Here is a 27280-nt window from a genome sequence, read left to right as displayed (position 1 = left end):
TGCAGTGCCGTGCCGGGGGCCTGATGATCAAGAAGGCTCCCGCAGAAGCCTGTGACCTGGCTGCATAATCCAGGAAGTATGAAGCCGAAACCCGGCTTATCGTACCGTCTGGACATATATCGACGAGTGAAATAAACACTGCAAGTCGAGCACCCGGTTTCTGAATCCAACAGAGGGGGTGCTCACCGAGGACCTACCCTAGAAAAGGACAGAAACACACAGGTCCCGGAAAACACTGCAAAGGAGCTAGCAGATGGATTATAAACACAACCACCAGCGCATTAAATAGACACATATATATATATTTAGAAATGGATCGTACTCACCCACCATGGTTCCCGTGCCGGAGCCCCGTCCGAAGAAGCCTCTAGTCCGGACCATAGGTAAGGTAGTTACTATGAAGCCATAGAACCAACCAAAACATCATAGGTTCAGTATAGGAGACTGTAAAGCAGGAAGTTCCCACCTAACCTCGGTCAGGTGGAGAGATGGTGGTTACAGGGGAATTAGGAAGGGGAAGATAAGGGCAGATGTAAAACCCCCGAAAGAAATGAGTGGATCCGCGGGCGGGGGAGGAGCGCGAGCCGCGACACTAGCCTTCTGAGCCAGTCTCTGATCCTCAAACCGAGACGGGCCAGAACCCCTGGGTTGTTCGGGCTCAGACCTGGACCTTCGTGGAATGAAGGATTTGAAGGCCGCTGAGCACGCCTTCGCCTCCCTGAACTTCTCGATCACCGTCTTAACGGAAGTACCAAAAAGTTCGGAAGGCGAAACCGGAGAAAGCCCCTCTCTTTCTTCCCGATATCTGCCAGGTTCACCCACAGATGACTCTCCGTCACTACCATAGCCGCCATGGACCTGCCCATAGCAGAGGCGGCTTGCATAGTAGCACGGAGAGCGAGATCCGTGGTGCGGCGCAACTCAGCTACCTCATCAGGAGAAAGGCCCTCGCCTTTATCCAGGTCTTTCAGCAGGTCAGCCTGATATGCCTGGAGAACCGCCATCATGTGCAACGAGCGGCTGTCTCTCGCCCGCCGCCGATGAGTGCGAGAGGGAAAGCCCCTCTTTAAACTCATCGGCCAGATCCACCTGCGATCCCCATGAGCTCCTCCGTGCCTCAGCAGCGAATCCTGAATCGCGGGAAGCAGATGGCTGCCCCTCTTTCCTCGAAAAGAGAGACAAACGAGAGCGGAGCTTTTTCATTGGAAAACGCTCGCAGTGCACGCAGATTGCCCCCTCGAGGACATCGTGTGCGTGCTCTTCGCCCAAACAAACAACGCATAGATCGTGTGTGTCATCAGATGTTAAATAACGACGACACGGATGCACACATCCTCTAAACGCTTTGCTAGTGCTCGCCATAATGAGATGAATAGAGATCGCTCTTACCACAGAAATGCATGCTTCAAACAAAACAGTCAATGAAGACAAAGAAGAGGATGATGTGTTCTCCCGGCGCCTATTTATACTATAGTCGCACCGGTAGTGACATCATGGCTGTCGCCATGTCATTGTTTTTCAATGTAAGCTTCAGACACGGGTCACGACGAGGCGTTCCCCATAGCAACCCCTGGAGGACGCAGTTCAAAGTTCCCTTGAAAGGGAACCACAGTTAGAATTCAGTGCCCTTTCAAAGATGTGGCACTGTTGATTTTTTTTTCTTGTCAGATATGTAGGCTAAAATAAGGCACACCCTGACCCTGTTTATTCTGAATATTTGCATTACTCTGAGTCTATTTAAACTGCAGGTAATGAGTGCTCTCAGGATGAAGGTGGAGCTGCTGCCATCTTTGCTATGCAGCTGGATGATCATCTGGGTGGAGCACCAGTCCAGTACCGTGAGGTTCAGAACAATGAATCTGTCACCTTCCTTGGCTACTTTAAAACTGGAATTAAGTACAAGGTAATAATGCTTACAGAGGACTGAATGAAAAATAATGTTGCTAAATCTGACAAAATCATTGTAATATTTGGTAACACCATATAACCCCACTCTTTTAATCATTGGAGATGTATTATTGTGCTTTGTGTCACAAATATGCTGTCAGAAGAATATGATTTAATCTCTGCTTGCATCACTGTACATTACATTTCAGTAATTTCTTTAATTAAAGCCTCTTTGATTGAAAGGTAATTAGAGATAATGGGTAAAATTTCAAAATTGGAGTTCAAGAATCTGTAAAAGTTTAAGAATCTGTCATTGAAATTCTATATTGATGGACCACTAATATAAAAAATAAAAATAATGTGGATTTTTCAACATCAATGTGTATGGTGGCTACGGCCCTGGGCTGCGTTTCCCAAAAGCTTTGCCACCAATATGTCACACGTTTGTTTCTGTTTAGTTCCTGTTTGCCCTTATTTGGTTCAGTTCCTGTTCTAATTTAGTTAATCATTGTTTATTCTGTTCACCGGTGTTGATTGAGTTCTCCACCTGTTTCAGTTCTCCCTATTACGTTCCATGTGTTTATATACCCTGTGTTTTCCTCAGTTCTCTTGTCTTGCTTTAAAGTTACATTGTGGTGTTTTACTCCTATGTTCTTCTGTTTAACTCTTGGTTTGATCATTAAAGACTCACTTCCGGATTACCCTGGCACTGTGTGCTTCACCCCCACCGTGATACAATGGACCATTGCCACCAATGGTCTCTACGATCAACTTAGCTTATGATGCTTTTGAGAAACACAGCCCTGGGTAGTATTGAATGAGAGTTATTATTATAGTCCAGGATTACAAATTTTTATTCCTCAAATAACAAATGTTTATGTAGAAGGGTGTCACCGCATTCAAATCAGTAGTGGAAACTTCCTGAATGATTTTCCCTTGCAAATTTATTTTACGTTGTGACAGGTTTAATGTATGTTTTGTCTGAGATGGTTTTAATAATTTAAAAAGAAGAATTAATCCACCAGAACATATTACAGTGTATTGCTGTGATGAATATTTCTCAGCTCCCTTTCACATATGTGCAATTTTCACTCTCAGATTAAGTGCATTTTACTTTTTGGTATAATCTCATCTGCAATTAATTTTTGTATATGAGGAAATCTTTTTTTATTGTAATTGTAATTCAAGACATTTTGGTGTATTTTGTTCAATGGCAGATTTTCTTTTCCCACTATACAGCAAGGTGGTGTGGCCTCTGGGTTCCAGCATGTAGTGACTAATGACATGAATGTGAAGCGTCTGCTTCACATTAAGGGAAGACGTGCCATTCGTGCCACAGAAGTGAATATGTCTTGGGCCAGCTTCAATCGCGGAGACTGCTTCATCGTTGATCTCGGCAAGGTCAGAAACACATGGGGTGACGCAATAAATGAATTTGAGAATCTCTTTATTGCTTTACTGAGAAATCCAAAATTCACAACCTCACAAATCATAATCTGATTTTCTTAGGACATCTACCAATGGTGTGGGAGTGAGTGCAACCGTTTTGAGCGGTTGAAAGCCTCTGAGGTGGCTATTGGCATTCGTGATAATGAGAGAAATGGGCGTGCCAGTCTGGAAATGGTTGAGGATGGTGCTGAGCCACAGGCTGTCCTCGCTGTAAGTCTTATCGTCTTCTACAAAACAAAATAAATTGTTGCAAGTTTAAATGTGCAGTGCAAAGAATAAGCATGTCTTTTTGGTTTTGCTGTGACAGGAAATGAAAGAATAAGTAATTGGGTCAGTGGTGGCATGCCTCAGTGAGGTGTTTATTTAATGGAACAAATAAAAGACAGCAAAATAGTGAGACCAGAAACGGCACTGATTTTCTTGATCAGTTTGTTCTGGCTTTTTAAGTTGTAAACCACATGAGCTCCCTCAAAACACAGTATATACAAGTATATTGTTACCATAAACTGGTAGAACATAAGGCTATGGACACTTTTTTTCTAAATTCACATTCATGCATTTGGCAAATATCGAATATCGAACTCATGTATCGAACTCATGGCCTTAGCGTGATTTGCACAGTACTGTTCGAGCCCGTGCTTGAAGTGGAAAAAAAGAAGTGACGGTACTCCAATCCCCCCTCCCAAAAAAAAATTTAAAAAAATAAATGCATAAATAAGTACATTTTCATAACATATGTATATAGTGCTGATAGGTAGATAGATAGAACATTGTTTAGAGCATTTTTAATATAAATAAGCACCAGTTAAGCTGCAATACCAATCAGGACCACAGGGAGATGCCAAAAGACCACTAAACCGACTGTACATGCTACTATACTGATCCATTCAGAATAACTAAACCACTGACCAGCATAATCTAAAACACCTTCAGCCAGTGTTGTGCCCAATTTCGTCCCCTGCCAAATTATTAGCCCCCTCATTGAAGTCACTACCTGATTGCCTAATCCTAACTCCACCCCCACACCCACTCCTTAACCTACCAATACTAGGGGGGTAATAATCTGTCGGGGGGGTCACAATTGGGCACAACACCCAACATTCATTATAAAACACTTGTGCTTTTAAGCCAAATACTCGCATCCAGATGGCAGTAAATTATTCTTTTTAGCAAGTCACTATTCTCACCGCCATCTCTGATGAAATCGTCTGTGTTTTCTCTGCATTAGCGCTGTTTTGAACTTATTACTTATTACTAATGCATTCCATTACTGGATCCTTGAACTTTCCAGAAGTTTACTGGTTTCAAATTACCTCCTGGGTAGTGTGCTTTATAGTGTCATTTCTAATCACCCAGACACTGACGCTTTGACTCGGTACCGGCAACATGTCAGAAGTGCCGGTATGCATGAAAAAGTGCCACTATGCTAAAGACTAAAATATTGAAGTTCAGGTACTGCGTACCACTTCAAGCACTGGTTCAAGCTATAGAAATGTAGCTCAAAGCATGTTACTGATCTTATTGTGAACAATTCATCCATGCATGTTTCTTTTTCTTTTTTTGACCGTGTAATTTTCATTTAAAATATCATAACTTAATCTTCCAGTGAAACAACAGACTTATCTGGTGACTTATCCTGGATTTCTGAAAATAATTTTGTCTGCATGAAACAACTGCAAGCTCACATTTAGATTTGCCTCCATCCAATCAACATCTGATGGAGTCCTGGCCCTACATTTTTTCTTTTCGATGATCTAAGTTCAAACCTTTGCCTCATTTCCTTAACATCATCTGTAGCTACCAGTGGGTCATGGTTTGCCTGGTTAGCATGATCCAGTTAGCTTCTGCTGTTAGATGCTGTAACTATCATCTTATTCCAAAAAGCAGAAGCGAGCTGAGCAACTGCCATTGAAATGAATGGGAATGCTAACAGATAGCTTTCTACAGATACTGTAGACCAGGGGTGCCCAACCCTGGTCCTGGAGATCTACCTTCCTGCAGAGTTCCGTTCCAACCCTTATCAAACACACCTGTCTGTAACTATCAAGTGCTCCTTCAGATCCTAATTAGTTGGTTCAGGTGTGTTTGATCAGGGTTGGAGCTAAACTCTGCAGGAAGGTAGATCTCCAGGAACAGGGTTGGGCACCCCTGCTGTAGACCATCGTTGTACCTACAGAAACATACTCCAGTAATACAAAGAAGAAACAATTCTCTGGGAACTGAACTCATGACCTTAGCATTGCTAGCACCATGCTCTAGTGTTTAAGGTACAGAAACACTACAAGGAAGATGGAATCCATTTGTCACAGTAAATATTAGTGAATAGTAAATATTTAATACAACGAGAGTTGCAATCAGCAAAGAAAGAATCCCAGTTCATCTGGTTTTGATTTTGACTTTTTGCTTGAGTTTCAATTTTTTGTCTTGGGTTGACCGCTGCCATGGAGAAAACTGGTGGAAACTCTTATTGTGTTTTATTTTTAGGCTCTTGGGCCCAAGCCCAACATCCCAGCAGGAAGTCCTGACGATGAGACGACTGATAGAAGCAATCAGAAAAAGGGCACACTCTACATGGTACATTTATATATTATGCACACATCTATGAGTTACCAGGCCAGGAGCACTGTATCATGCTAATTGTGTGGCATTCATGGTGTTTTGTAAATGTATGCATTTGTGTGTTTTGTATGGGTTAGGTATCTGATGCGGCAGGCTCTATGAAGACATCTCTGGTGGCCCAGAGTAGCCCTTTCAAACAAGAAATGCTCACTCCCACTGAGTGCTACATCCTGGACAATGGAGTGGACAGCAAGATCTTTCTTTGGAAAGGTATGGTCAAATTTTATTTTGGTGTCCTTGAATGGATGCTTTTGACTTTATTGACCATTTCATCTGTTTTAACAACTCAGGACCAAATGCAAACACTGAAGAACGTAAGGCAGCCATGAAGGTAGCTGAGCAGTTTATAAAAGACAAAAACTACCCCAAAAACACACAGGTATCAGACTTAGAACTAGCACGTTAATGAAAAGTAAGCCAAGTGAAAGCCAATTTCTAACTAGTCTATCTAACTTTTTGTGACCAGATCCAGGTTATGCCAGCTGGAGGCGAGACCACACTGTTCAAGCAGTTCTTCAGTAACTGGAAGGATAAGGATCAAACCACAGGTCCAGGTCAGGCCTACAGCATTGGCCGCATTGCCAAAGTTTCACAGGTTCCCTTTGATGCCTCCAGTCTGCACTCCAACAAAACAATGGCTGCCCAGCATGGAATGGTGGATGACGGATCTGGCAAGGTCCAGGTATAAATATTGAAGCTAATAACACCAAGGACCATAGAGCTGTTCAGTCTAGTCCTAAAACTCAGAAGAGAATTAGCGTTTTCCAGCCATGGGTTGCCTCCGGAATTGGTAATGGGTTTTTAGAATCTTTTTTTCGTTTTAAAGGTGTGGTGACACTAGAGGAAATTCTGCAAAATTTTGCTTGCAAAAAGGTTCATTGTCCATTGTCAGTATAGTGTAACAATATATGAAGCACACGTAGAAGTCATATTCAAACTGAGCAGTTTTCTGTTGGTCAATGCAGCAAATTCTAATGACCAACTTGAATCCATAATGGAATCTGTGTATGGAAGTCTTTCACACTCACACGAAATTCCATATTGTGCAGATTTTCTGTTTAAATGACTCCGCTTCGACCATGAAAATTCACAGGTAAATAGTAAAATGCAAACTATTTTTGGTTAACATTACTTAACAAAGCTTTCAAGTAGGCTAATTTGTTGTACAACATATACTATACACAGTCATATGTCAAACCTGATTTTTGCTATGTGCTAACTGCTAGGTTATTAACAAATTACTACATAAAGATTTGTCAGACAGCTGTTCTAGTCCTCATATAGCAAGTTTTTAGCCTAAGTTGCTAATGTTATATAGCATTTATTTTATGGTAACTACAAACTCATAAATTAAGCTCTATTCTAAAGACCCATTCAAACTGGCTGAACAGCCATAATCGCTAACAATTCAATAATGAGGTTGATTTTATTGTTAACTACAATGCTGCACTTGAATGAAGTCCATTGCTCTGACCTCGGCAGATATGGCGCGTAGAGGGTGGGGATAAAATTCCTGTGGACCCTTCCAGCTATGGGCAGTTCTATGGAGGAGACTGTTACTTGATTCTCTACACCTATCGCCAGGGAAGCAGAGAACAACACATTATCTACACCTGGTAAGTCAAGATAGCCACATGTTAACATGCTGGAACATGTGCTCATTAACCACCCGATTAGCCAATATTTACCCAATCAAGTCAATATTTAATGGCCTACTTAAATGTATTCATTTTTATATCAGGCAAGGACTGAAGTGTACACAAGATGAGCTGGCTGCTTCAGCTTTTCTAACAGTCAAGCTGGATGATTCCATGGGAGGTTCGCCTGTCCAGGTATCACCAAACACAAGCCTAGTTTCACTGTGTCTATGCCTGTTGATTATAATGAGGTATTCTAGTTTACTCATGCTGCCCTACACTACATGTCTACATTTTAGGTGACCGGAGCAAGGGAATTCAAAATAATTCCAAAATAGCCTGGTGCTTTTCACTTTGTTTCGCAAGCATCTTTGTTTCTAGTGCACAGTATATATGTACCATATTGGTTATCAATTGATATAGAGATTCTTTATTGATATTGATCAATATTGGATATGTACACTTTCCTTCAGAATGTTGGGGTCTGTAAGATGTTTTAATGTTTTTGAAAGAAGTATCTTATGCTCATCAAGGCTACATTTATTTGACCAAAATAGTGTGTATAAGTATAAATAAGTATATTATAATAATAATAATTAATTAATTTTAATATATTTTAAAATTCTTTAGTCACTTTTGCTCAATTTAATGCATCCTTACTAAATAAAATTTCCTTTACAAAAACTTACTGACCCCAAACTCTAAATGGTAGTGTATATGGGTCGAAGCTGTATATTTAATTTTGCATGATGATTTTGCCATCATCTAACACAAATATCATCATCTAACATCATAAATATTTTTTGTATAAATTGTGCATCTCAATTTTATAAAGGATTTTTTTTTTTTTTTTTTTACTCCTGTTGTCATGCTTAATATGATGCATAGAGGAGCTTAGTTTATAGGAAATAAAAAGATCTACTTGATTTCAAATTCATTGTTATGTCGCTCTGCAGGTACGTGTCACTCAAGGCCAGGAGCCAGCTCATTTGATGAGTCTGTTCAAGGGGAAACCCATGATCATCCACATGGGTGGGACTTCACGTAAAGGTGGTCAGAGTCAGACTGGCAGTACGCGCCTCTTCCATATCCGCCAGAGCTCCACCCGTGCAACACGCGCTGTGGAGGTCAGTGATGACGGCAGGCACATACATGAACACAATCAGCAATGACCATCAGGCAATAATCTCTCTCTCGCTCTCTCTCTTCTCACCCAGGTGGAACCCACTGCATCTCAACTGAACACTAATGATGTGTTTGTGCTGAAGAGTCCTGGCGGCCTGTTTCAGTGGAAAGGAGTGGCCGCTTCAGAGGAAGAAATGGCTGCTGCTAAATACGCCTGCAGCTTCCTTGGAGGCAGTGCAACAGAAATTTCAGAGGGCAAAGAGCCGGGTGGGTGTCTCCCTTTTGTAAATGTTCAAACATTGTAATTTATACAGTTAAAAGGCATTCCTAAACTAATCATGTTTCCAGTTATTTCTGACTGATTGGTACTTATCTGTATCTTTGCATCGCGCAGCTGGGTTTTGGTCAGCTTTGGGTGGAAAGAAGGACTATCAAACCTCTAAAAGTCTGCAGAAGACTGTTAAACCTCCACGTCTCTTTGGATGCTCCAACAAGACTGGACGTCTAATCGTGAGTTAACATAAATGGAATTTGCAACTCATTTAAATTACTTTGTAAAATGAATGCATACAGTTTACTATGCCTCTCCTATTCCATTTCAGGCTGAGGAAGTGCCTGGAGATTTCACTCAGTCTGATTTGGCCACTGATGATGTCATGCTTCTGGATACCTGGGAACAGGTTAGCATTTGAAGTAATAATGACCTAAAGTCAACATGAAATGTTGTTTGCAACACACTTTACGTCCTTAATCTAATAAACTTCTGAGTGAAACAGGATTTTTATGAGCAGAAAATTATGATGAGAATAGATTTTTATATATAATAATTTGACTGGTTCTTAAAAACTGGGCATTTACATACCAGAATGAAGCCCAGAACGAAGTTCAGTTATAGACCTTTGTCAGGGTAGCACATTTCACAAGAATGAAAACGAGGCTGTGAGGGATAGAAATACAGTACGTTCAGTGGATTGTACTGTTGTTTAACAACATACCGATTGTTGACGTGCTGACAAAGCTGCTTTCTGAAGAAAAAAAAAACTGCCAATAGATAAAAATTACATTAAACAATTTTGAAAGTCGTAAAAATTATTTGATCGATGTCCATCCATCACAGCCTTGTTATCATTCCTGTCGAAAGTTAAATATAAATGTAACCTGACTTAGGTCTAATGTTGATCTTTAAATGTTTAATTCAGCTTCTTAAATCTTTCTTTAGGTCTTTGTTTGGATTGGTAATGACGCCAATGAGGTAGAGCGGAATGGAGCAGATAAAATAGGTAAGTTAAGATGCTGAAGTAGCCAACTTTAAAAATTACATTTATACTGTTACATTTATACAGTTAAGGTACCAAAAAACAAAATCCTAACTAGAGCAATCCATGCGTACCAATAATGGAGGATTACGTTTGAATTAAAATTTAATTTGTCATTAAATGTAATTGCTGATTATTAATGTGCATGTTTCTTTGCTGTTAGCCAAAGATTATGTGGATTCTGACCCCTCTGGTCGCCGTGGCACCCCGGTCATCACTATAAAGCAAGGCTTTGAGCCCCCAACCTTCACTGGCTGGTTCCAGGCTTGGGACGCGAAGATGTGGGACACAGACCCACTGGATCGCATCCGTGCTCGTTTCTAAAAGCACACGCATTCAGAAACACAAAGCATTATATACTTTTGAATAGCTTCCAGAATACTCACCTCTTGTGTTTCATGCATTGATGGTCTGAAAGGGATGCAGATGGGAACACAGGATGCAATAATGCTGCATGTTAAGCCACTATGTACTGTATTTTGCTACTTTTAATGACTTTTTGCCTTGTTATTCCTATGCCTTTACTTTGCCTTTTTATACAATTAAACTCTTTTATATTTTCTTTTTATATACTTATGTATTCCAGCGATGTTTTCACCTACATGGTCTTTATGATTTTTAAAATGAATATTAAAAGAAATGGAAAATGTCTTTTTTTTTTTTCAACATTTGTCTGTATTCGACAACTTGGTGCCAATGAATTGTTAAAGACTACATGTGTATGGATAATGCCTCATAAATGAGCAAATTCAAATATCTGAAAATATATTGTAGTTGCTAAAAAAGATTTTAATGTCTCTACAATTCTTCTTCTTATTATTATATGATTCCCCGTGTATAATATTAATAATAATAATAAAAACTACTAAAATACTACTGAGTTATGTTTGTTGATGTGGCGTTGGTATAATTTTAATACTTTTATAATTCAGCATAATAATAATTCAGCATGCATTATATAGATAAAAAGTCGTAGTAAAGACTTTTACATCATTAAAAAAATATATTTCATATTTTGTGCTGTAAATGCTGTTCTTTAACTTCCTATTCATCAAAGAATCCTGGAAAAAAAAGAATGATCGTGTTTTGACAAAACTATCAATCTCCACAACTGTTTTCAGCTGTGATAATAATAGAAATGTTACTTAATCACCAAATCAGCACATCAGAATGATATTTCACAATATTACTGTATTTTTTGATGGCACAAACTTTTTTGAAAAGAAAAACAACCTTTTGAATGATATGTATACGATGTTGTGTTTTATCAGATATTTCTTTTAGATCACAGTGGTGTATAGACCTTGTGTCCCAGCAGTCGTAATGTTACATATTGCCCACCACATGTCTAGACTGTAGTGACACGTGCATCATTCTGCTGAGTCTTTATGCTTTGGATTAGCAAGTGTTTTACAGTAACTCATCTCTCAAGCTTTATCTTCTTTCCAGTTCTCCTTAGTCTTCATTTACTTCTTGTTCTTCGTCTCACCGTATCATCAGAGAAAGCAGCCATGAATCAGAAGGTTGTACTGATCACTGGTTGTTCTTCTGGCATTGGATTGGCACTTGCTGTTCGTCTTGCCAAAGATGAGAAGAAGAGGTTTATGGGTAAGGCCCATAAGTTATCTATAGTTGTATAATGGTGGGGTAAACCAAGTACTGCTGTAAAATGTTTGCTTTTTGTTGTACTATAAAAATAGAATAAACTGATTTTTTTTTCAAAAGATGCTATATTCTGTTTATCAACAAAATGTCCAAAAACCTAGATAGATTCCTATTTTCCACAATTATTGGTTGAAGACAATAAGTTCTTTTGTTACCCCATGCTACAGTGCCCTGGGACAGTTGTGACACTAATTAGTGTGCTAAATTAGATAGGTCTACATTTAAGTGAAACACACTGACACATTTTATACTCTGACTGTACATTGTCCCATCATCAGTGCTGTCAACACAGGCATGTCCCAAAATGGTTTATTTGAAAAGGACAAATGCGAATGTGCACATGGATGATGACAGAAGGGAATGTGAAAGAAGGGAAATATTCAGTGTTGCTGGACGCTGACTGCAACTGCACTACTTTTACAAAAAATGCATTTTCAAATCTTTTTTCATTGCTTGTAGATTTGCTCAAAGTAAGTAGCTGAGTAGCTTTAATCCATTAGTCATTAAAGCTGCAGTCCGTAAGTTTTGCCTCTTTGTCGCCATCTCTGTTTCAAAACCTGCAATTGCAGCTCTGTGCGGCATTATCTTACTTGCCTGGGTTGTGCGCCGGCACGGCTCCAGCTCGGATAAATCTAATGTTCTGAAGAGTATGTGTGGCAGTCAGTCACCGCACCGGTGTGGATATTTACTGTTCTTCGCAATCACTGATTCTAGCCTACGTCTTTGAATATAATGACTCAAATAAGAATTTTCACCGGATATTGTCATCTGAACAAGTAACAAGTCTGCCACGTTTGTTCTGACCAATTGAGGAAAAAAGCATAATAAATCGCGCTACCAATGGTGATTTAATCTAAAGATCGGTTAGCTCATATCACATCAAACCGTGCAAACTATTATTATTGTTATACTTTATTCTTAAATTATTAATGTTAAAAACATCAGCATTGCGTGACTTCGAGTATAATGTGTATTAGCGTGTAGATTTCAATTTCTGTACAGTTTAATCTGTAATTGTCATACCATTCGAATTTCATATTAAGAAATTCTTTAAACCCAAAAAGCAAACTATGCTCCCTTCGAACTGGTTGTCTTTAAGTTTCATAAACACATAATTCTTTCTGGATTACAATCCGCCATCAAAATTTTACATTTAATTATTCCAGCTGCTGTGAGAAAAGACTATAAACGATCGGCCACCTGCAGGATCCTCACATGCGATAGCCTAGTAGCCAGGACAACTTCTTTATGTTTACAGACGTGACGTAATGACGCAGTGCCATGCTCGAATTTCCCGCAAAAACCTACCCATACCACTCAAAGTAGAAAACATTATTTTAAGCTAACCGTTGTGAGTCGGGCTAAAGTAAGACGACAGTTTTGAACACTGGCTGGTTATGTACTTGCTCAAATATTGATTTCGGATCATTTGTAACCAAAAAAAAGTTACGGACTGCAGCTTTAAATGATGACTGTGTTCTCCATCTGTTAGTTGAAATCACTTATCAGCAGACTAGTTCAAATGAAAGTTAAGATAAATGTTTTGGCTTTGGCAGTTTATGCGACCATGAGGAACCTGGCCAAAAGTGAAGCTCTGGTGGAGGCAGCAGGTCGTACATTGGGCAGAACACTGGAGATCAAGCAGCTCGACGTGTGTGATGAGAATTCTATCAAAGCCTGTGTGGACAACCTGCCCATGCGCAGAGTTGACATTCTCAGTAAGGGTTTCCTAGATTAATTTCTTACATCAAAACACAAATGCAATGATTTAACTTTGTGGCCATAATATCTATTTTCCCCGCATACCATGTACAGGTCTCCATAATATAAGGCAGAGACGGGCATAATCGTAACACGCAGGACATTTTACACTGCCCTTAACCCCGGATTATCTTCATTCTAAACTAAGGTGACCAGATTTCTGAAATGAAAACCGGGGACATTTCCTAGTTCAGTGAAATCTCACTTGTGATTATCTACAAATTAAAAAAGGGGACAATATATTTGTGTATTTTTTTGTTTTTTAATTGTTGTGGTTTCCATATATTAATATCATAATTAGTAATTACAACGAGGTTTAAGGGTCAAATTTACCTTAGTTTATTAATAGGCCTACAATTCACCAAAAAATCACACTATGAAAAGTAAATTGTAACTATACTGCAAATAGTACACAGATCAAAATAAAGTAATTACAACTTTTCAAATTAATTTTTCCAAGTTATTTTATGTTTATGCTTTTGGAAATGGATCTTTACCATTCCAAATCAGGCTTATTATTTTGCATTTTAGGCTCATTTTGACCACAAAGTATGTGCTTTCTGAAAATGTAATTGTAAAGGTGTAATTGTTTATTTTATTTTATTTACATTATTAATATCGGAGTTGTGACAGTGGAAGTTTCAGGACTGTTTAAAACCATCATCCGTCCCTCCCGAACCTATAACAAAAGTGTCCCTCGCAGGTCAAAATGACCCGAAGGCCAAAAATGACACTAATTTTATTTTTGGTCCAGAAAGCTTATATTGGAAGATTTTTCAAAAAAAAAAATTCTAATTTTTTATGTAGGTTTTTCTATTATTTTTTGGTGATTTTTATTATATTTACCTTTTATTCTGGAGATATTTAAGAAAGTATAAGCAAATAAGCAGTTTTTGTACATTATTTCACCAAAAAAAACAAAGAAAGACAATTTCAGTCCTGTTTCATCAAAAACCAACAGATGGCCTTGGAATTGAGTCACTGAGTGTCTGATGCCATCTGGTGGGGAAAAATTACATAAAATTGCATTTTATGGTTACAGCCACTAGAGGGGCCTATAGAACCCTATGGAGATTTTTAACTGAGCAAAACAAGTGAAACATGAGAAATGAGATAATCTTAAAGCTTCAATTTGGTTGTTTATGGATTAAAACATATGTTGAAACATTACAAAATCCATATTTTGTAAAAAAAAAAATATATATAATTCTAACTGAATTATAACCTACACATATATATTATACCATGTGTGTGTTTGTGCATGTGTGTGTGCGTGTGTGTATGTGACATTTTTCTGCATTGGAGATATTCTGTAGTCTCAGCCCTTCGTTTGGGTATAAATCTTCACTGGATTGTCTCAGATTTTGTATATATATAAAAAAAAATCAAATGTAATGAAAAATGCAGTTTTCTCGTAAATTCCATTAATTCCTATGCAGGTCAAAATGACCAGCTAGGGACACTTTTGTTACTTTTTTTATTGCACCCATTTAAACTCCTCGAATCCACTCAATTTTTTTGTGTGTGTATTCCCGGTTCAAGTGTGACAAAAGTAAAGAAATCTTGGACCGGTATGATCAACACACGATTTTTTTTTAATTTTCTTGAAAAAAATATACGGGTCAAATTGACCAGAGGGACGGATGAGGGTTTTAATGCTGTGTGCAAAACAATCAAGCAAACCTAATGCTTTGTTATAAAGTACACACAAACAGTACTTTATTTTAACGTATAGTTAGTATGCGACTACCTCGCAACCAATAACGATGTCTCTTAACGGAATCCAGGTTTATATTGTTTCACACCGTTCATACTTTACCAGGGGTTAATAATAAATAAATAAATAAACTAGCATTTCACACTGTACATTCTTAAACTTAAACGTTAACATTCTTATTTGCATATTTGAGGTATAAGTGTTATTAATTGGATGAACGCATAATGTGATGCTAGAGAAATTATGTAAACATAATAATGTTTATCTGGGGTTTAGCAATATACAGTATGAAACGTCAGCTACTGAACATGCCGGATTAATTTTAACCCTATAGTTTATGAGATACAATCAAAAAATACAAAATGCTTTTAAAGTTGCAGATAAGAAAGCTGTAAAAAAAAAAAAAAAAAGGACAATATTCAAGGCTTATGAAAACTTTTCATGATTTGCTTAATTTATCCAAGAATCAGCATTCTTGATACTACCCTTCGGGTTCTCTGTATTTCAGTTAGTAATGCTGGAATGGGAATGATTGGCCCCATTGAGTGTCAGACCATTGATGAGATGAAAACTGTCATGGACACTAACTTCTTTGGGCTTGTGCGACTCTTGAAGGAGATTCTGCCTGGTATGAAGAAGAGAAAAAGTGGCCACATAGTGGTAATCAGCAGTGTGATGGTGATTCAGGGTGAGTTGTTTAAAATGGACAACAACCAGCTTTTATTAATGCCTGGTTCTCTTAAGCTGATATTCGCATTTGAGCTCCTTATACCAGTGGGTGAGAGGTCCAATTTAGATACTTATAGGATTAACAACCATGACTAAAAGAGCTCTGAGAGGATTCAAACAGGGCTTAACATCTCTAATCACTGTTGTATTCATGTACACAGGTATTTTGTTTAATGACATTTATGCTGCTTACAAGTTTGCTGTTGAAGGGTTCTGTACAGAGTCTGGCAGTTTAAGCTCTGAGATTTAATCTGAAGTAAGTGATTACACTAATATGTAGGGGTCCAAGCATTGAATGGTCCCAAATACCCCACTACCCAGGAGTACGTTTACATTTATTCATTTGAACATTAATCTCTAGACAGAGTGGACATGAACCACATTGCCTCGTCTTTCCTATGGTAGTTTTTTATGACTAGAACTACTCAAAGTTTACAAGTTTAAAAGAGCTCAGTTTGCTTGTTCATGATCATATATTGCAGCAGTAATTTCAAGATTTTCAATGTGTTTTGAAAGCATTGACACCCACATTTAAGTTGTAATTGTATGTATATTGTATTTGCATCTGTGCAGTATCAGCCTCATTGAACCAGGACCCGTCATCACAGAGTTTGAGAGTAAGGTGTATGAGGAAGGCGTGAAGATAGACCTCTCCAAAGCTGATAAAGTGACAGCAGATATGTTTACCAACATCTACTTGAAGAATTACAACCAGATATTCCAGAGTCTTGGACAAACTCCAGAGGATGTTGCAGAGGTACAACCCAGGGGCTTGAGAAATTTTCCAAAACATTTCATGCAGCATTTCATTTATTTAATTCATCATCTTTCCAGTGCTTAGTTGTTGGTTTTTTTCTCTGAATTTCTAACAGTCCATATGTTGCTTCTCTTACAACCAGCACACATTCAAAATGATTACCATGGAGAACCCACCATTTCGGCATCAGACTAACAGTCTGTACACCCCCATGACCACCCTAAAATATGCGGATCCAAATGGTGACCTTCCCATTGAAACCTTCTACAAAATGGTGTTTGAACATGACAAGGTGTTCAGTGCAAGTCTCAATTTCCTCAAGCTCCTGCGCTGGAGAAGCCGTAAGAGCTTCACTTTGGGTAAAGACAAGAATGCTTCTTAAAGAATGTTCTGCTGGAGATCTGGGGGTATTCCAGAAAACATGTAAGGCAATTTAACTGAGTAAGTTTACCCAAAGTACATGGACACCCTCAACATTCGGTTCCAAAGACTGAGGTAGCTTTCAGGGTATGTACTGTATGTAGCCATACAGCAACTTAAAATACTTTAAAATAATAGTAATATAATACTTTAAAACACTATAATACTTAATATATATATAATATAATTTATAAATTAAAAATACAACTGACAAACACATCATCACCAATGTACATCACACCATATAATCAATGTAGAATTAAATTGTCTAAACCTAAAAAAAGTCTTTCTCCTTTAGGGCTACTTTCTTGCAGAATTTAGTGCCAACACATCTGCCTAGAAATTTCTAGTGATCATGGGGACCTTCATGAGCTGGTTCAGGTGTGTTTAATTGGGGCTGAAGCTAAACCAGCTTTAAGGTGAGCCTCCAAGGTTAACTAAAAAAAGTGTGGCGTTATGTTACATTGGGGAGGAGACGAGGCTGTTTCTTAAAGGATGTCAGTGGAGGAAAGGCTTTCATATGCTGAATAAACTGCTTTTGTGAGGAAACAGCTTATTACTTGATGAATCGACAACCAATTGGCAAATATTCAAAATATTAAGGCTACCAATAAATATTCATTTGAATTTATCTATTTTTTAGAAGCTGAAGTCACTATTTTGCAACAGACTATTTTTATTTCTATAGTATCCGCAAACAGTGACTGACTGTCGTACAACTCTGTCATCAATTTGATGATGTCTAGGTAATAATGCAGGGATCTCCAACACTGCTCTTGGAGAGTTACTGTCATGGGGAGCATTTCCCAAAAGCAACTATGGTCACTGTGTTCAAGGGAACTTGAATTATCAAATAACCCTGAACACCTTGATTAGCTGGTTCAGGTGTGTTTGATTGGGGTTTGAGTTGAACTCTGCAGGATGGTAGCTCTCCGGGAGCAGGGTTGGAGACCCCTGAGATAATGTGATCCAAGTCGACTGTTATTCTTTTCCCAATGGTAGAGATGCGGAGGTTGGTATCTCCTCAAAATAAAATAAATATCTCTGGCTAAACTCTGCTGGATGGTAGCCCTTCAGGAGCAGGATGGGACACCCCTGGCCATAATACAGCTATAATATCTTTGCAACTCATAATATCATTTATTTTATTTACCATCAATTCTGCATCACTGAAGTACAGCAGCCTCCCGAGAAAGAGGAAAAAGAAAAAGAATATGTTTAAAAAATAGACTGCATAACAGCCAGTAGGTAGCGATATGAGCTTCTTCTTATAGCATTTGTTTCCATGGTGTTTTTTTCTTGGATTCGTCGCTCTGTTGAGAATGTATTTGTGTTCACTGTTAAGTCTGAGTTTTAAAACACCAGGCATCATACACTTTTTGACTTGTAAATGGTTACACAGAAAAAAACTGGGCATCATACACTAAATAACTGAGCATTATTACCTGATTTTCAAGTGTGCCTCATTACTAGAACATACTAGACAAATAAAAACAATCTGTGTTCTCAAAGAAATATATCAGACATGTTTGATATCCTCCAGCTGGGTGGAATCATATTTTGTGCCCATCATACACTATGCAGTTTTCGGCAAAATCTGTCAACATTAAATGCTGAAAACTTCGGCTGACTCTGACTTTCAGCATCTAGCATCAGTGTGTCCAGACTGAAAAAATCAGGGCAAAAATCTGGGCAAAAGTTGTTGTGTATTCCAGCCTTAATGCTAGACTGTGTTTCTAGAACCAGTAATCGCACACTTTCTACAAGTTAATCAACCGTGAGTTCAGGATTTATATGACACAATAGCCTTGATTCCTGCAATACCTCTAAGGACAACTGACCTGTTTTTCCAGTTCTGTTTAAGACTATTTCATTATATATGAATAAAGCAAATCTGCATAATACAAAACATTGTACAATCTTTCATTATAAATCACAGAGTTAGCTAAAAGTTTGCAAAATGTTCATATAATAGTTCTGATGTTACCTGTGCTAATTGTTTCCTTAGTCTAATTTTCCACCCATAAGCTGAAGACATCTGAATTTATTAACTGTTCATCTAATCTTGTTTCTCTTTCTTTTGGTCATCTTTAAGTGTAATCATCTAATAGATACAGATCTAATTGCATACAGTTCCAAGCAGGGGTGTGCGATATATATCGTCATCTACGATAATATCGTAATTGTTGTTTAAACGATATGCGATTTGACATTATCGAGTAGGCCTATATATGCACACCCAGAGTGTGCATGCATACACATACAATGTAGGTTAGATTACTGCGTAAGCACACGTTCACTGTGTGATTTAGTCTATTAAAATACATTTAGAATTCCCCCAAAATTCAAGATAAGGGGGCAAATATGCCGGTATTACTTTTATATGACTCTTATATTATCTGATTGGCTATAGGCCTTGTTAATATCACACGAAGAATGACGTTTTTCTCCAAATATCAGCACGATTGCAAATGTAGGCTAATACTGATTTGACGAACAGCTCAATAAACAAGAAGTTAAGTGACTTACATTTTAGACACAACAGTTCTTGTTTTTGCTGTATTTCGACAACGAAAATAGTTTCACACAAAGCCAAGGTAGAACTATTTGGTGAAATTGGCGTCTTGAGCAACACACACAACAGTACCGTTTGAAAGAATCGGTTGAATGAATGACTCACTTGCAGTGATTTGCCGCCACCTACTGGCGATTTTGGGTTTATATTTAAAGTATACCCCCCCCTTCGTGTCCTGCATTAAACAGTCTGTGTAAATGCATCTAAATGCCACTTCAGATGCAGATTCTGTGCCACCTCTGCATTGCAAACACAAATTTTGTTGATACTGATTTAATTTGATTTTACTGATTAAATGTACGAATTTGACACAAAAGATGCAAACATTTAATAAGGTTAGAAAAAAATGGCCTTATAAAAGTTACAAATTTAAACCTATTTTTTGATTATAAGTTAATTTCTGTTATTGCTGCAAACGAACCACCTCACAGAATATGAAGAATATCAAAATCTTTGGGAGTCAGCTGTCCACGGCTGTCCTAAACCTGTCAAAATACCAGCACAATAACATAGTCTACTCAGCAAACCTTACACTCACTTCTTCTTTAGATGAGGCTGGATCAGGAATGATTCGCACGAACATAGACGCATTTATGTAGATTGGGGGCGCATTGTCTTCAAAAACAAATGTAATCCACTGCGTCTTCAGCGGCTCAGATGTCGAATCAAACTATCGTGGGAGGGGCCTGTTTTTGTGATGTCACACAGACAGGCATCTGAGATCGGCTCGATTTGAGAAAGGGGTAAAGATTTGAGCAGATTAAAAAAAAAACACTGGGTGGATTTTTATCATTTTAGGATGGTTGTGTACACACACTGCCAACACACATTTCAGTTCAAACAACTTGTGAAAGTGCATGTAGCATCATATGACCCGTTTAAAGTGTTTTTGGAGATGGTGAAACCACAACTGTAAAGATGTAAGCAATGTTATTGAGCAAGAAGGTTAACCTCACTGGTAGAGCCAGTAGTCAGTGCCACAGGAGCTCAGAAAAGAAGCTTGAAGTGTTCTTCACTAAACATCATTGAGGATGATGATGATGATGATGACTATAAGTCACTTCTTAAATGAGAAACTTAAAGAGCAGAAGTACAAATTCGTCTGGCAGAGGAACAAACCACTCTGACAAAACTACTGCAAACCAAATCCACCCTTTAAGGGATATACTAGAAGGGGCTAAATGCTGAAGCTATCCATCCAAACGCTTACTCTTACTGAAAGTGCATGTAGCATCATATGACCCCTTTAAAGTGTTTTTGGAGATGGTGAAACCACAACTGTAAAGATGTAAGCAATGTTATTGAGCAAGAAGGTTAACCTCACTGGTAGAGCCAGTAGTCAGTGCCACAGGAGCTCAGAAAAGAAGCTTGAAGTGTTCTTCACTAAACATCATTGAGGATGATGATGATGATGATGATGACTATAAGTCACTTCTTAAATGAGAAACTTAAAGAACAGAAGTACAAATTCGTCTGGCAGAGGAACAAACCACTCTGACAAAACTACTGCAAACCAAATCCACCCTTTAAGGGATATACTAGAAGGGGCTAAATGCTGAAGCTATCCATCCAAACGCTTACTCTTACTCAGACGCCATGCTCATGGACCATGCACAGTCTGTTCACTAACTCTCTGGTGTATATTACACACAAAATCAAAAAGCATTTTTCCATCTAGTAATCTTATTGGCAGTTTTTATTTGTGGCAGTTAGGGTAAATGGGTGTTAGCTAGTGCTAACAAGGTACAATGTTGATACACTGAGCGCTTTCAAGGATGAAATATTCACTGGATTTGCCAAAGTTGGTCAGCCATCAAAATTGTTTCAAAGATACTCAGAGTTTTGTGTGCACATAAAAGCAATTAAACTAGATATATACAAACACAACCTTAAATTCTACTTTGTTTTCTGAATATATACGCTCAAAAGTTTGGGATCAGTAAGACTTGTAATGTTTTTAAAGAAGTCTCTTATGCTAACTTTTGAACTTTTTATTCATCAAAGAATCCTGAAAAAAGTATCAGGTTCCAAAAAAAACATTAAGCAGCACAACAGTTTCCAGCACTGATAATAAATCAGCATATTAGAATTATTTCTGAAGGATCATGTGACACTATATACTGGAGTAATGGCTGATGGAAATTCAGCTTTAAATCTGAAGACTATTTAATATTTCTGTTCAATAAAACCATTCAAGTGTAAATTATAATATAATTTATAATTTTAATAAAACTAGAAACCATTATTTTATATTGTAATAACATTTTGCAAGATTGCTGTTTTTTTCTTTATTTTTGTTCAAATAAATGCAGCCTTGATGAGCATAAGAGACTACTTTAAAAAACATTACAAGTCTTACTGATCCCAAACTTTTGAGCGGTAGTGTATGTGCAAAGCACAAATAATTTCTACACATTTTCCACTATTGTGTGTTTTCTGCTCAACTGTTCTAGAAAACTGAAGTCTGGTCTAACCCTCTGACGCATGAATTATTAAATCACAAAGTAATATATTTTTTACATGTTTGTTTTTACTTTTAAACAAGTGAAAAATCGTGCCAAAACATATTTTGTCAATATATTATATTTTGAGGGCCTACTGTAGTGGACAGATATATTTTCTGTCACAGAAAAAAATGTACAAGAAAAATATTGTTAAAATCTGGATGCATCTATTTCTGACATCATATTTAACAGAAAAATATATTTTTTGTACCTGTCTGGTTTTCTGAGAATAAAAGTAATTGACACTTATTCCCGAGGTACATGGTGCATACCCTTTTCCTGCCGCCATTTTGAATATATTATGCAATATCTCAAAACAAAAAAATAGATAAAAAGACAATTAAATGGAATCGTAGACAACGCTTTGGGGGTTCGCCAGTTGGTGGTTGGGACATGAGGCTACATCTAAATGGTTCAACATGTCTTCCAAATATATGTCCACTGTAGTGACCACAATGCATCAGAGGGCTAAAGTTCATTTTCTTCACTCGAAAATAGTTTTTTTTTTTTTTCTAAATGGAAAGTTTTATAGGCAGCAGTGAAACATGTTGCCATTAGATTACAAGCACTTGAGTATTCAGAGGGAAAAAAGAAAAGGTTTGAATAAAGCTTCTGCATTACATACAAAAATATAAAATCACTTGTTATAGCACCACCTTGTGGCCAGTTCTCTCAAAAAGGGCATTGCATTCGGGCATCAATTGTCATGATGATCTTTAAATAACAGTAGAAATGATCTTATTAGCCCAGTTGTTCTGATCAGATTTTCAGCTATCGGTTTAGATCAATTCTTGAAAATGTTGTTCAAAAGAAACATTCAGAAATAGGATTAGATCCAGTCATCCAAACATGGTTTAATTGTCAGTAGGTGTTGTTCAAAACTTTTTGTAGGTTTGGGGTACCTTTGATCCAAAAAAACAGGATTATCCTGATCAGACTGGAACTCTCTGTATACAGTGCTCTCCCTCAGGATACATGCATGGACAGTCCCAGGCACTTCAGGACACAGTTCATGATGATGAGGTCAGTGTCGCACACAATTGGATGTCGATGCTGTGCCTCTCTTTCCGGTTGACACACTCCCACTCACTCACGTGATGTGCTTGTATATAGTTGAATAGTACTGGGCATGTTACCATATATTGTGACATTGTGATAATTAGTCCCAATCAGATCACTGATCAACCGAATTTTGTAATCTAAACAAGATTAGTTTCAAGTTTTTCACCAATTCTGATCAATTGTTCTAGCCTATTTCTATTTTAAGACATGGAGGGCTTCTACCAAATAAAAACATCAAAACAAAAGTATCAAGTTAACATCCTAATCACACAGCTAAGCACTTAGGTTGATATAGCATCCTCAGTGACCTAAAGTGTATCACCTGTTGTCTGTGTTTACTAATTATAATATAATATTATGTCACATAATTGTATTAATGTATAGTAATATGCATAATATATGCATATACCGTAAAAAAGCGAGAAGGAAGAAAAGAAAACCATAACAAACACAAGGCTCAAGCAACTGGCTGCTTGGACCCCCAACTATGTAATCACGTAACTTTCCCTAATCTTGTGCTTGCAATTTCAGTTTTGTACTTTTTCAATACAAAATGTCAGGGGTATACACAACACAATACAATGTTTAATGGTTTGAAAGATTTCGAGGGCTTTGGCCGAACGCTGGCGGCGTCTGTTAGTTTATCCAGGCAGCTTGAGAATGAACGCTCGGAGTTGAATCATGATTATAAACGCGCACAGGAACAGCAGCACTGATGTGTGGATGTGGAGAGTCAGCGTAAACTGATCAACCGAAAGGTACCGACTCCTCTCATCCTCCCTTCATTTGGTCAAACACTCACCCTCTTTCCCTGAATTTGAATTCAAAACTATATTCAAAAGCATGCATTCTCTCTGACAGTGTTTTAGTGATCTGCTATAAGAAAGCCAACCACACCATTTGAATCTCCACACAAAGCCGCCTCTGTGGGTGTTTCATCATTAACAACCCATTGAACTTCCTCGCCTGGTTTCGGTCCCCTTCAAACACTGAAGCGTCTCGGCAGCTCATCCCTCATGGCCTCTTCATCGGGCAACGACGATGACCTGACGATCCCGAGGGCGGCGATCAATAAAATGATTAAAGAAACGCTTCCCAATGTGCGAGTAGCGAACGATGCCAGAGAGCTGGTGGTGAACTGCTGCACAGAGTTCATTCACCTCGTCTCATCAGAGGCCAACGAGATCTGCAATAAATCGGAGAAGAAGACTATATCCCCAGAACATGTTATAAACGGTGAGGATGTCGCTTCTTGATGATTGTGAGATCACTAACAGCTAATTAATCAATAGGATGAATGATGGAGGGTTTTTATTCAAAGCTTGCTCAGTAAGCTTGAGTTAAAGGGTAGTTTAAATAAACGTTCTTTCATTTGCTCACTCATGTTGTTCCAAGCCCCATATTTCTTGCTTCAGATGAGCACAAAATGAGATGTTTGCCTGAGTGATAGGGACTAGCAGCCTCGGTCACCGTTCACTCATTGGCTCATTTTCCATATAATTCATGATCTTAAACCAGCCTAAACTGGTCTGCTGGTCTTAGCTGCTCTTCCAGACTGGGGCCAATTTCAAAAACATAGACATAAACATATGTTAAGACTGCATTTGTCCCCTGGTCTGGCTAGTCGTTTGACTGATTTTAAAGGGATTTTGGGCACTTTTCAGCTGCTCAGTCTTGAAGACTTGCTGAAGATCAGCTTAGCCAGTCTGGGGGACCACCTTAAACTGGCTTAGATTGGTTTAAAGTGGAGTTGACCTAAAAATGAAAATGGTTTGACTTGCTCCAAACCTGTATGCTTTTCATTCTTCTGTGGAACACAAAATAAGATAATGTAATTTTTGAGCTATCCCTTTAAATATGTTTATCAAATCCATAGTGGGGATTGCACTGATGTCCCTTTGTGGGTTTGAACCTACAACATTTTAGGTGACAGCTAAGGTCTTGGATTGTATTAATATACAGATTAATTCAGATTAGTCTAAAGATTAATTCAGTATTTTAGCATTCAGTATGGCTTTAAACTACACCGAGGATAGATGCGATTGTGTAACAGTCACAATAAAGGTTTACAGTATGAAGATGATGATTTCTTGTTGTCACTGGTTGTACATTTAATTTCCAACAGATATATGTAACAGTGAATGTTTTTTTTCCCCTCCCCTCAGCGCTTGAAAGTCTAGGTTTTGGGTCATATATCGCAGAAGTAAAAGACGTTCTGCAAGAGTGTAAAACCGTAGCACTTAAACGGAGGAAGGCCAGCTCTCGACTAGAGAACCTTGGCATACCTGAGGAAGAGCTTCTCCGTCAACAGCAGGAATTATTTGCCAAGGTAAAATCCTGGAAGAGCTTTAAAAGCATGTTGGAACTATTTATGAAATGGATGGAATCAGCTTTGCGCTCTGTGGCTTTCTAATTTGTGCCTTGTATTGTGTAACAACATGAACGCTGTGTTTTCAAGTGGCTCTTCTGATCAATTCTGCTGTCTTACAGGCACGGCAGCAGCAGGCTGAGTTAGCACAGCAGGAGTGGTTACAGATGCAGCAGGCCGCCCAGCAGGCACAGTTAGCGGCAGCTTCAGCCAGTTCCGCTCAGCAGGCCGGATCTTCCCAGGATGAAGATGAAGAGGATGACATGTGACTCCTGGCTGGCTTTCCAAGCACACAGATAGATTGACAAATATATATATTTACAGACATGTACGGTCTTGAACACATTCTCTGTCCTCTGTAACCTTAGCAGAGAGGGACCTCTGCAGTGTTTTCTTCTATATAAACTTTTAAATCCCAGATCACCAGTATAAATTCATACTGACGGTTTAGGAGCAATCATGGGTGTTCTCCTGTGATTTGTTGCTATGTTTGCCTCGATTCACTTGTTAACTAGAATTATTAGCTTTCGAAAATTACTCTTTTCTTTCTGATTTGTTCCTGATTTAATTGAAGGCAGTTGCCATAAGTTTCACCGTATGTGTGTGGGAAGAATGTTAAGTCATGTGCTGTGGCAGTGACATGAGGTGCATCGTGTTAATTATCATTGGTTAAATTCAGGAGCCGGTGTTTTGAATCGCGTCCTGTTTTAGGCGATTTGCGTATTTCTCTTATATTTGTATTTGTAAAATAGTTTAAAGAGACCCATTTGGGGAACATTTTTTGGAAAGTGATTTTTACAGCTGTTCATCCCCGCTTCTGTATTTCTCTTTGTTCTGCTGAGTGAGATAAGAGAATGTGATTTGTAATGTAGGATGTTGCTTTTTGGTTCATTTTAGTTCAAGTGAAGATAAAGATTGTGTAGATAGACTTTTACCTGCCCTGTGTTCAGAACAGTATTCTAAGGAAAAGATTTACATGTGCAGAATAATAATCTGTCTCATAGTACCAAAGATAGAAAAACTATGAAAATTCAGTCACCAGATAGGCTTTGGAAATCTGCTCATGGTATTTGTGCTCTGTATGACGTGAACACGTTGGTGCATATCGCACTGAACGCTCTGCAACTCTCACTTTGTACAATGTTTTGATAGCAGATTTTTTTCCAGGTGCAATGTGTAAAAGTGCAGTTGTGAATGTGTGGTTAATTCATATCTTGTGATGACTGGTAAGGCGTAGTTGAGAAGCGTATTCACATGCCTTTGCAAAAGCTGTAAGCTGTATTCTCTAAGCAATAAAGTCGACCCGTTTTATAGACAGCCTGTGTTCTGTTCTGTTTTTTTTTTTGTTAATGAAAAAATGTAAAAAGAGAAATTTATTTCAAATGTTCTAAATAAAGTGTTCATGATGGTAATTGCCAGAAAGTTTTTAAATGACAACACAAATAACTAACTCAGAAAATGGAAATAGTGTCTTTGAGCAGGGTGGTGATTTTGTTATGGTGCGTCGACAGATGGCGCTCCTGTAGCCGTAATGGAGACGAAAGTCCTACTATGGCTAAGGCTTGAAATATTAATATGAATGACGCAAACTGACATTCTCCCAGTAGCCCAGAGCGATTTGCTGAATCATTTGCTCTTGAATATTCTCAGGTTACGTGACTGGACGCTACCGGAAGGTTACCAGGCAAC

General features: G+C 38.3%; 2 protein-coding genes and 1 pseudogene across 2 annotated transcripts in view; all 3 read left to right on the top strand.

The window, feature by feature from the left end:
* The window catches only part of LOC107730699 (gelsolin-like), a 13587-nt gene extending 2747 nt beyond the window's left edge, over positions 1-10840 (top strand). Inside the window, exons 3-17 of the mRNA XM_016541577.1 lie at positions 1749-1903; positions 3127-3288; positions 3397-3546; positions 5821-5910; positions 6033-6165; positions 6246-6334; positions 6422-6637; positions 7438-7571; positions 7697-7787; positions 8549-8719; positions 8810-8984; positions 9112-9227; positions 9320-9397; positions 9937-9997; positions 10197-10840. Of these exons, the coding sequence (XP_016397063.1) occupies positions 1749-1903; positions 3127-3288; positions 3397-3546; positions 5821-5910; positions 6033-6165; positions 6246-6334; positions 6422-6637; positions 7438-7571; positions 7697-7787; positions 8549-8719; positions 8810-8984; positions 9112-9227; positions 9320-9397; positions 9937-9997; positions 10197-10357 (1982 nt within the window). The 3' untranslated portion in view covers positions 10358-10840. The remainder of the gene's footprint in view (positions 1-1748; positions 1904-3126; positions 3289-3396; positions 3547-5820; positions 5911-6032; positions 6166-6245; positions 6335-6421; positions 6638-7437; positions 7572-7696; positions 7788-8548; positions 8720-8809; positions 8985-9111; positions 9228-9319; positions 9398-9936; positions 9998-10196) is intronic.
* Positions 10841-11210: 370 nt separating this feature from the next.
* On the top strand, positions 11211-17044 carry LOC107730695 (retinol dehydrogenase 8-like; annotated as a pseudogene).
* Positions 17045-23836: 6792 nt separating this feature from the next.
* LOC107730702 (protein Dr1) lies at positions 23837-26908 on the top strand. Its single transcript, XM_016541581.1, has 4 exons — positions 23837-23981; positions 24085-24459; positions 25389-25552; positions 25714-26908. The coding sequence occupies exons 2-4, from the start codon at positions 24240-24242 to the stop codon at positions 25858-25860; spliced, it is 531 nt and encodes a 176-aa protein (XP_016397067.1). The 5' UTR covers positions 23837-23981; positions 24085-24239; the 3' UTR covers positions 25861-26908.
* Positions 26909-27280: the final 372 nt, after the last annotated feature.

The sequence above is a fragment of the Sinocyclocheilus rhinocerous genome, unplaced genomic scaffold (assembly GCF_001515625.1).
Source record: "Sinocyclocheilus rhinocerous isolate Xijiao unplaced genomic scaffold, SAMN03320098_v1.1 scaffold1179, whole genome shotgun sequence".
Lineage (NCBI taxonomy): Eukaryota > Metazoa > Chordata > Actinopteri > Cypriniformes > Cyprinidae > Sinocyclocheilus > Sinocyclocheilus rhinocerous.
The sequence above is the reverse complement of the archived record's forward strand: the minus strand, read 5'-3'. Positions and strand labels throughout refer to the sequence as shown.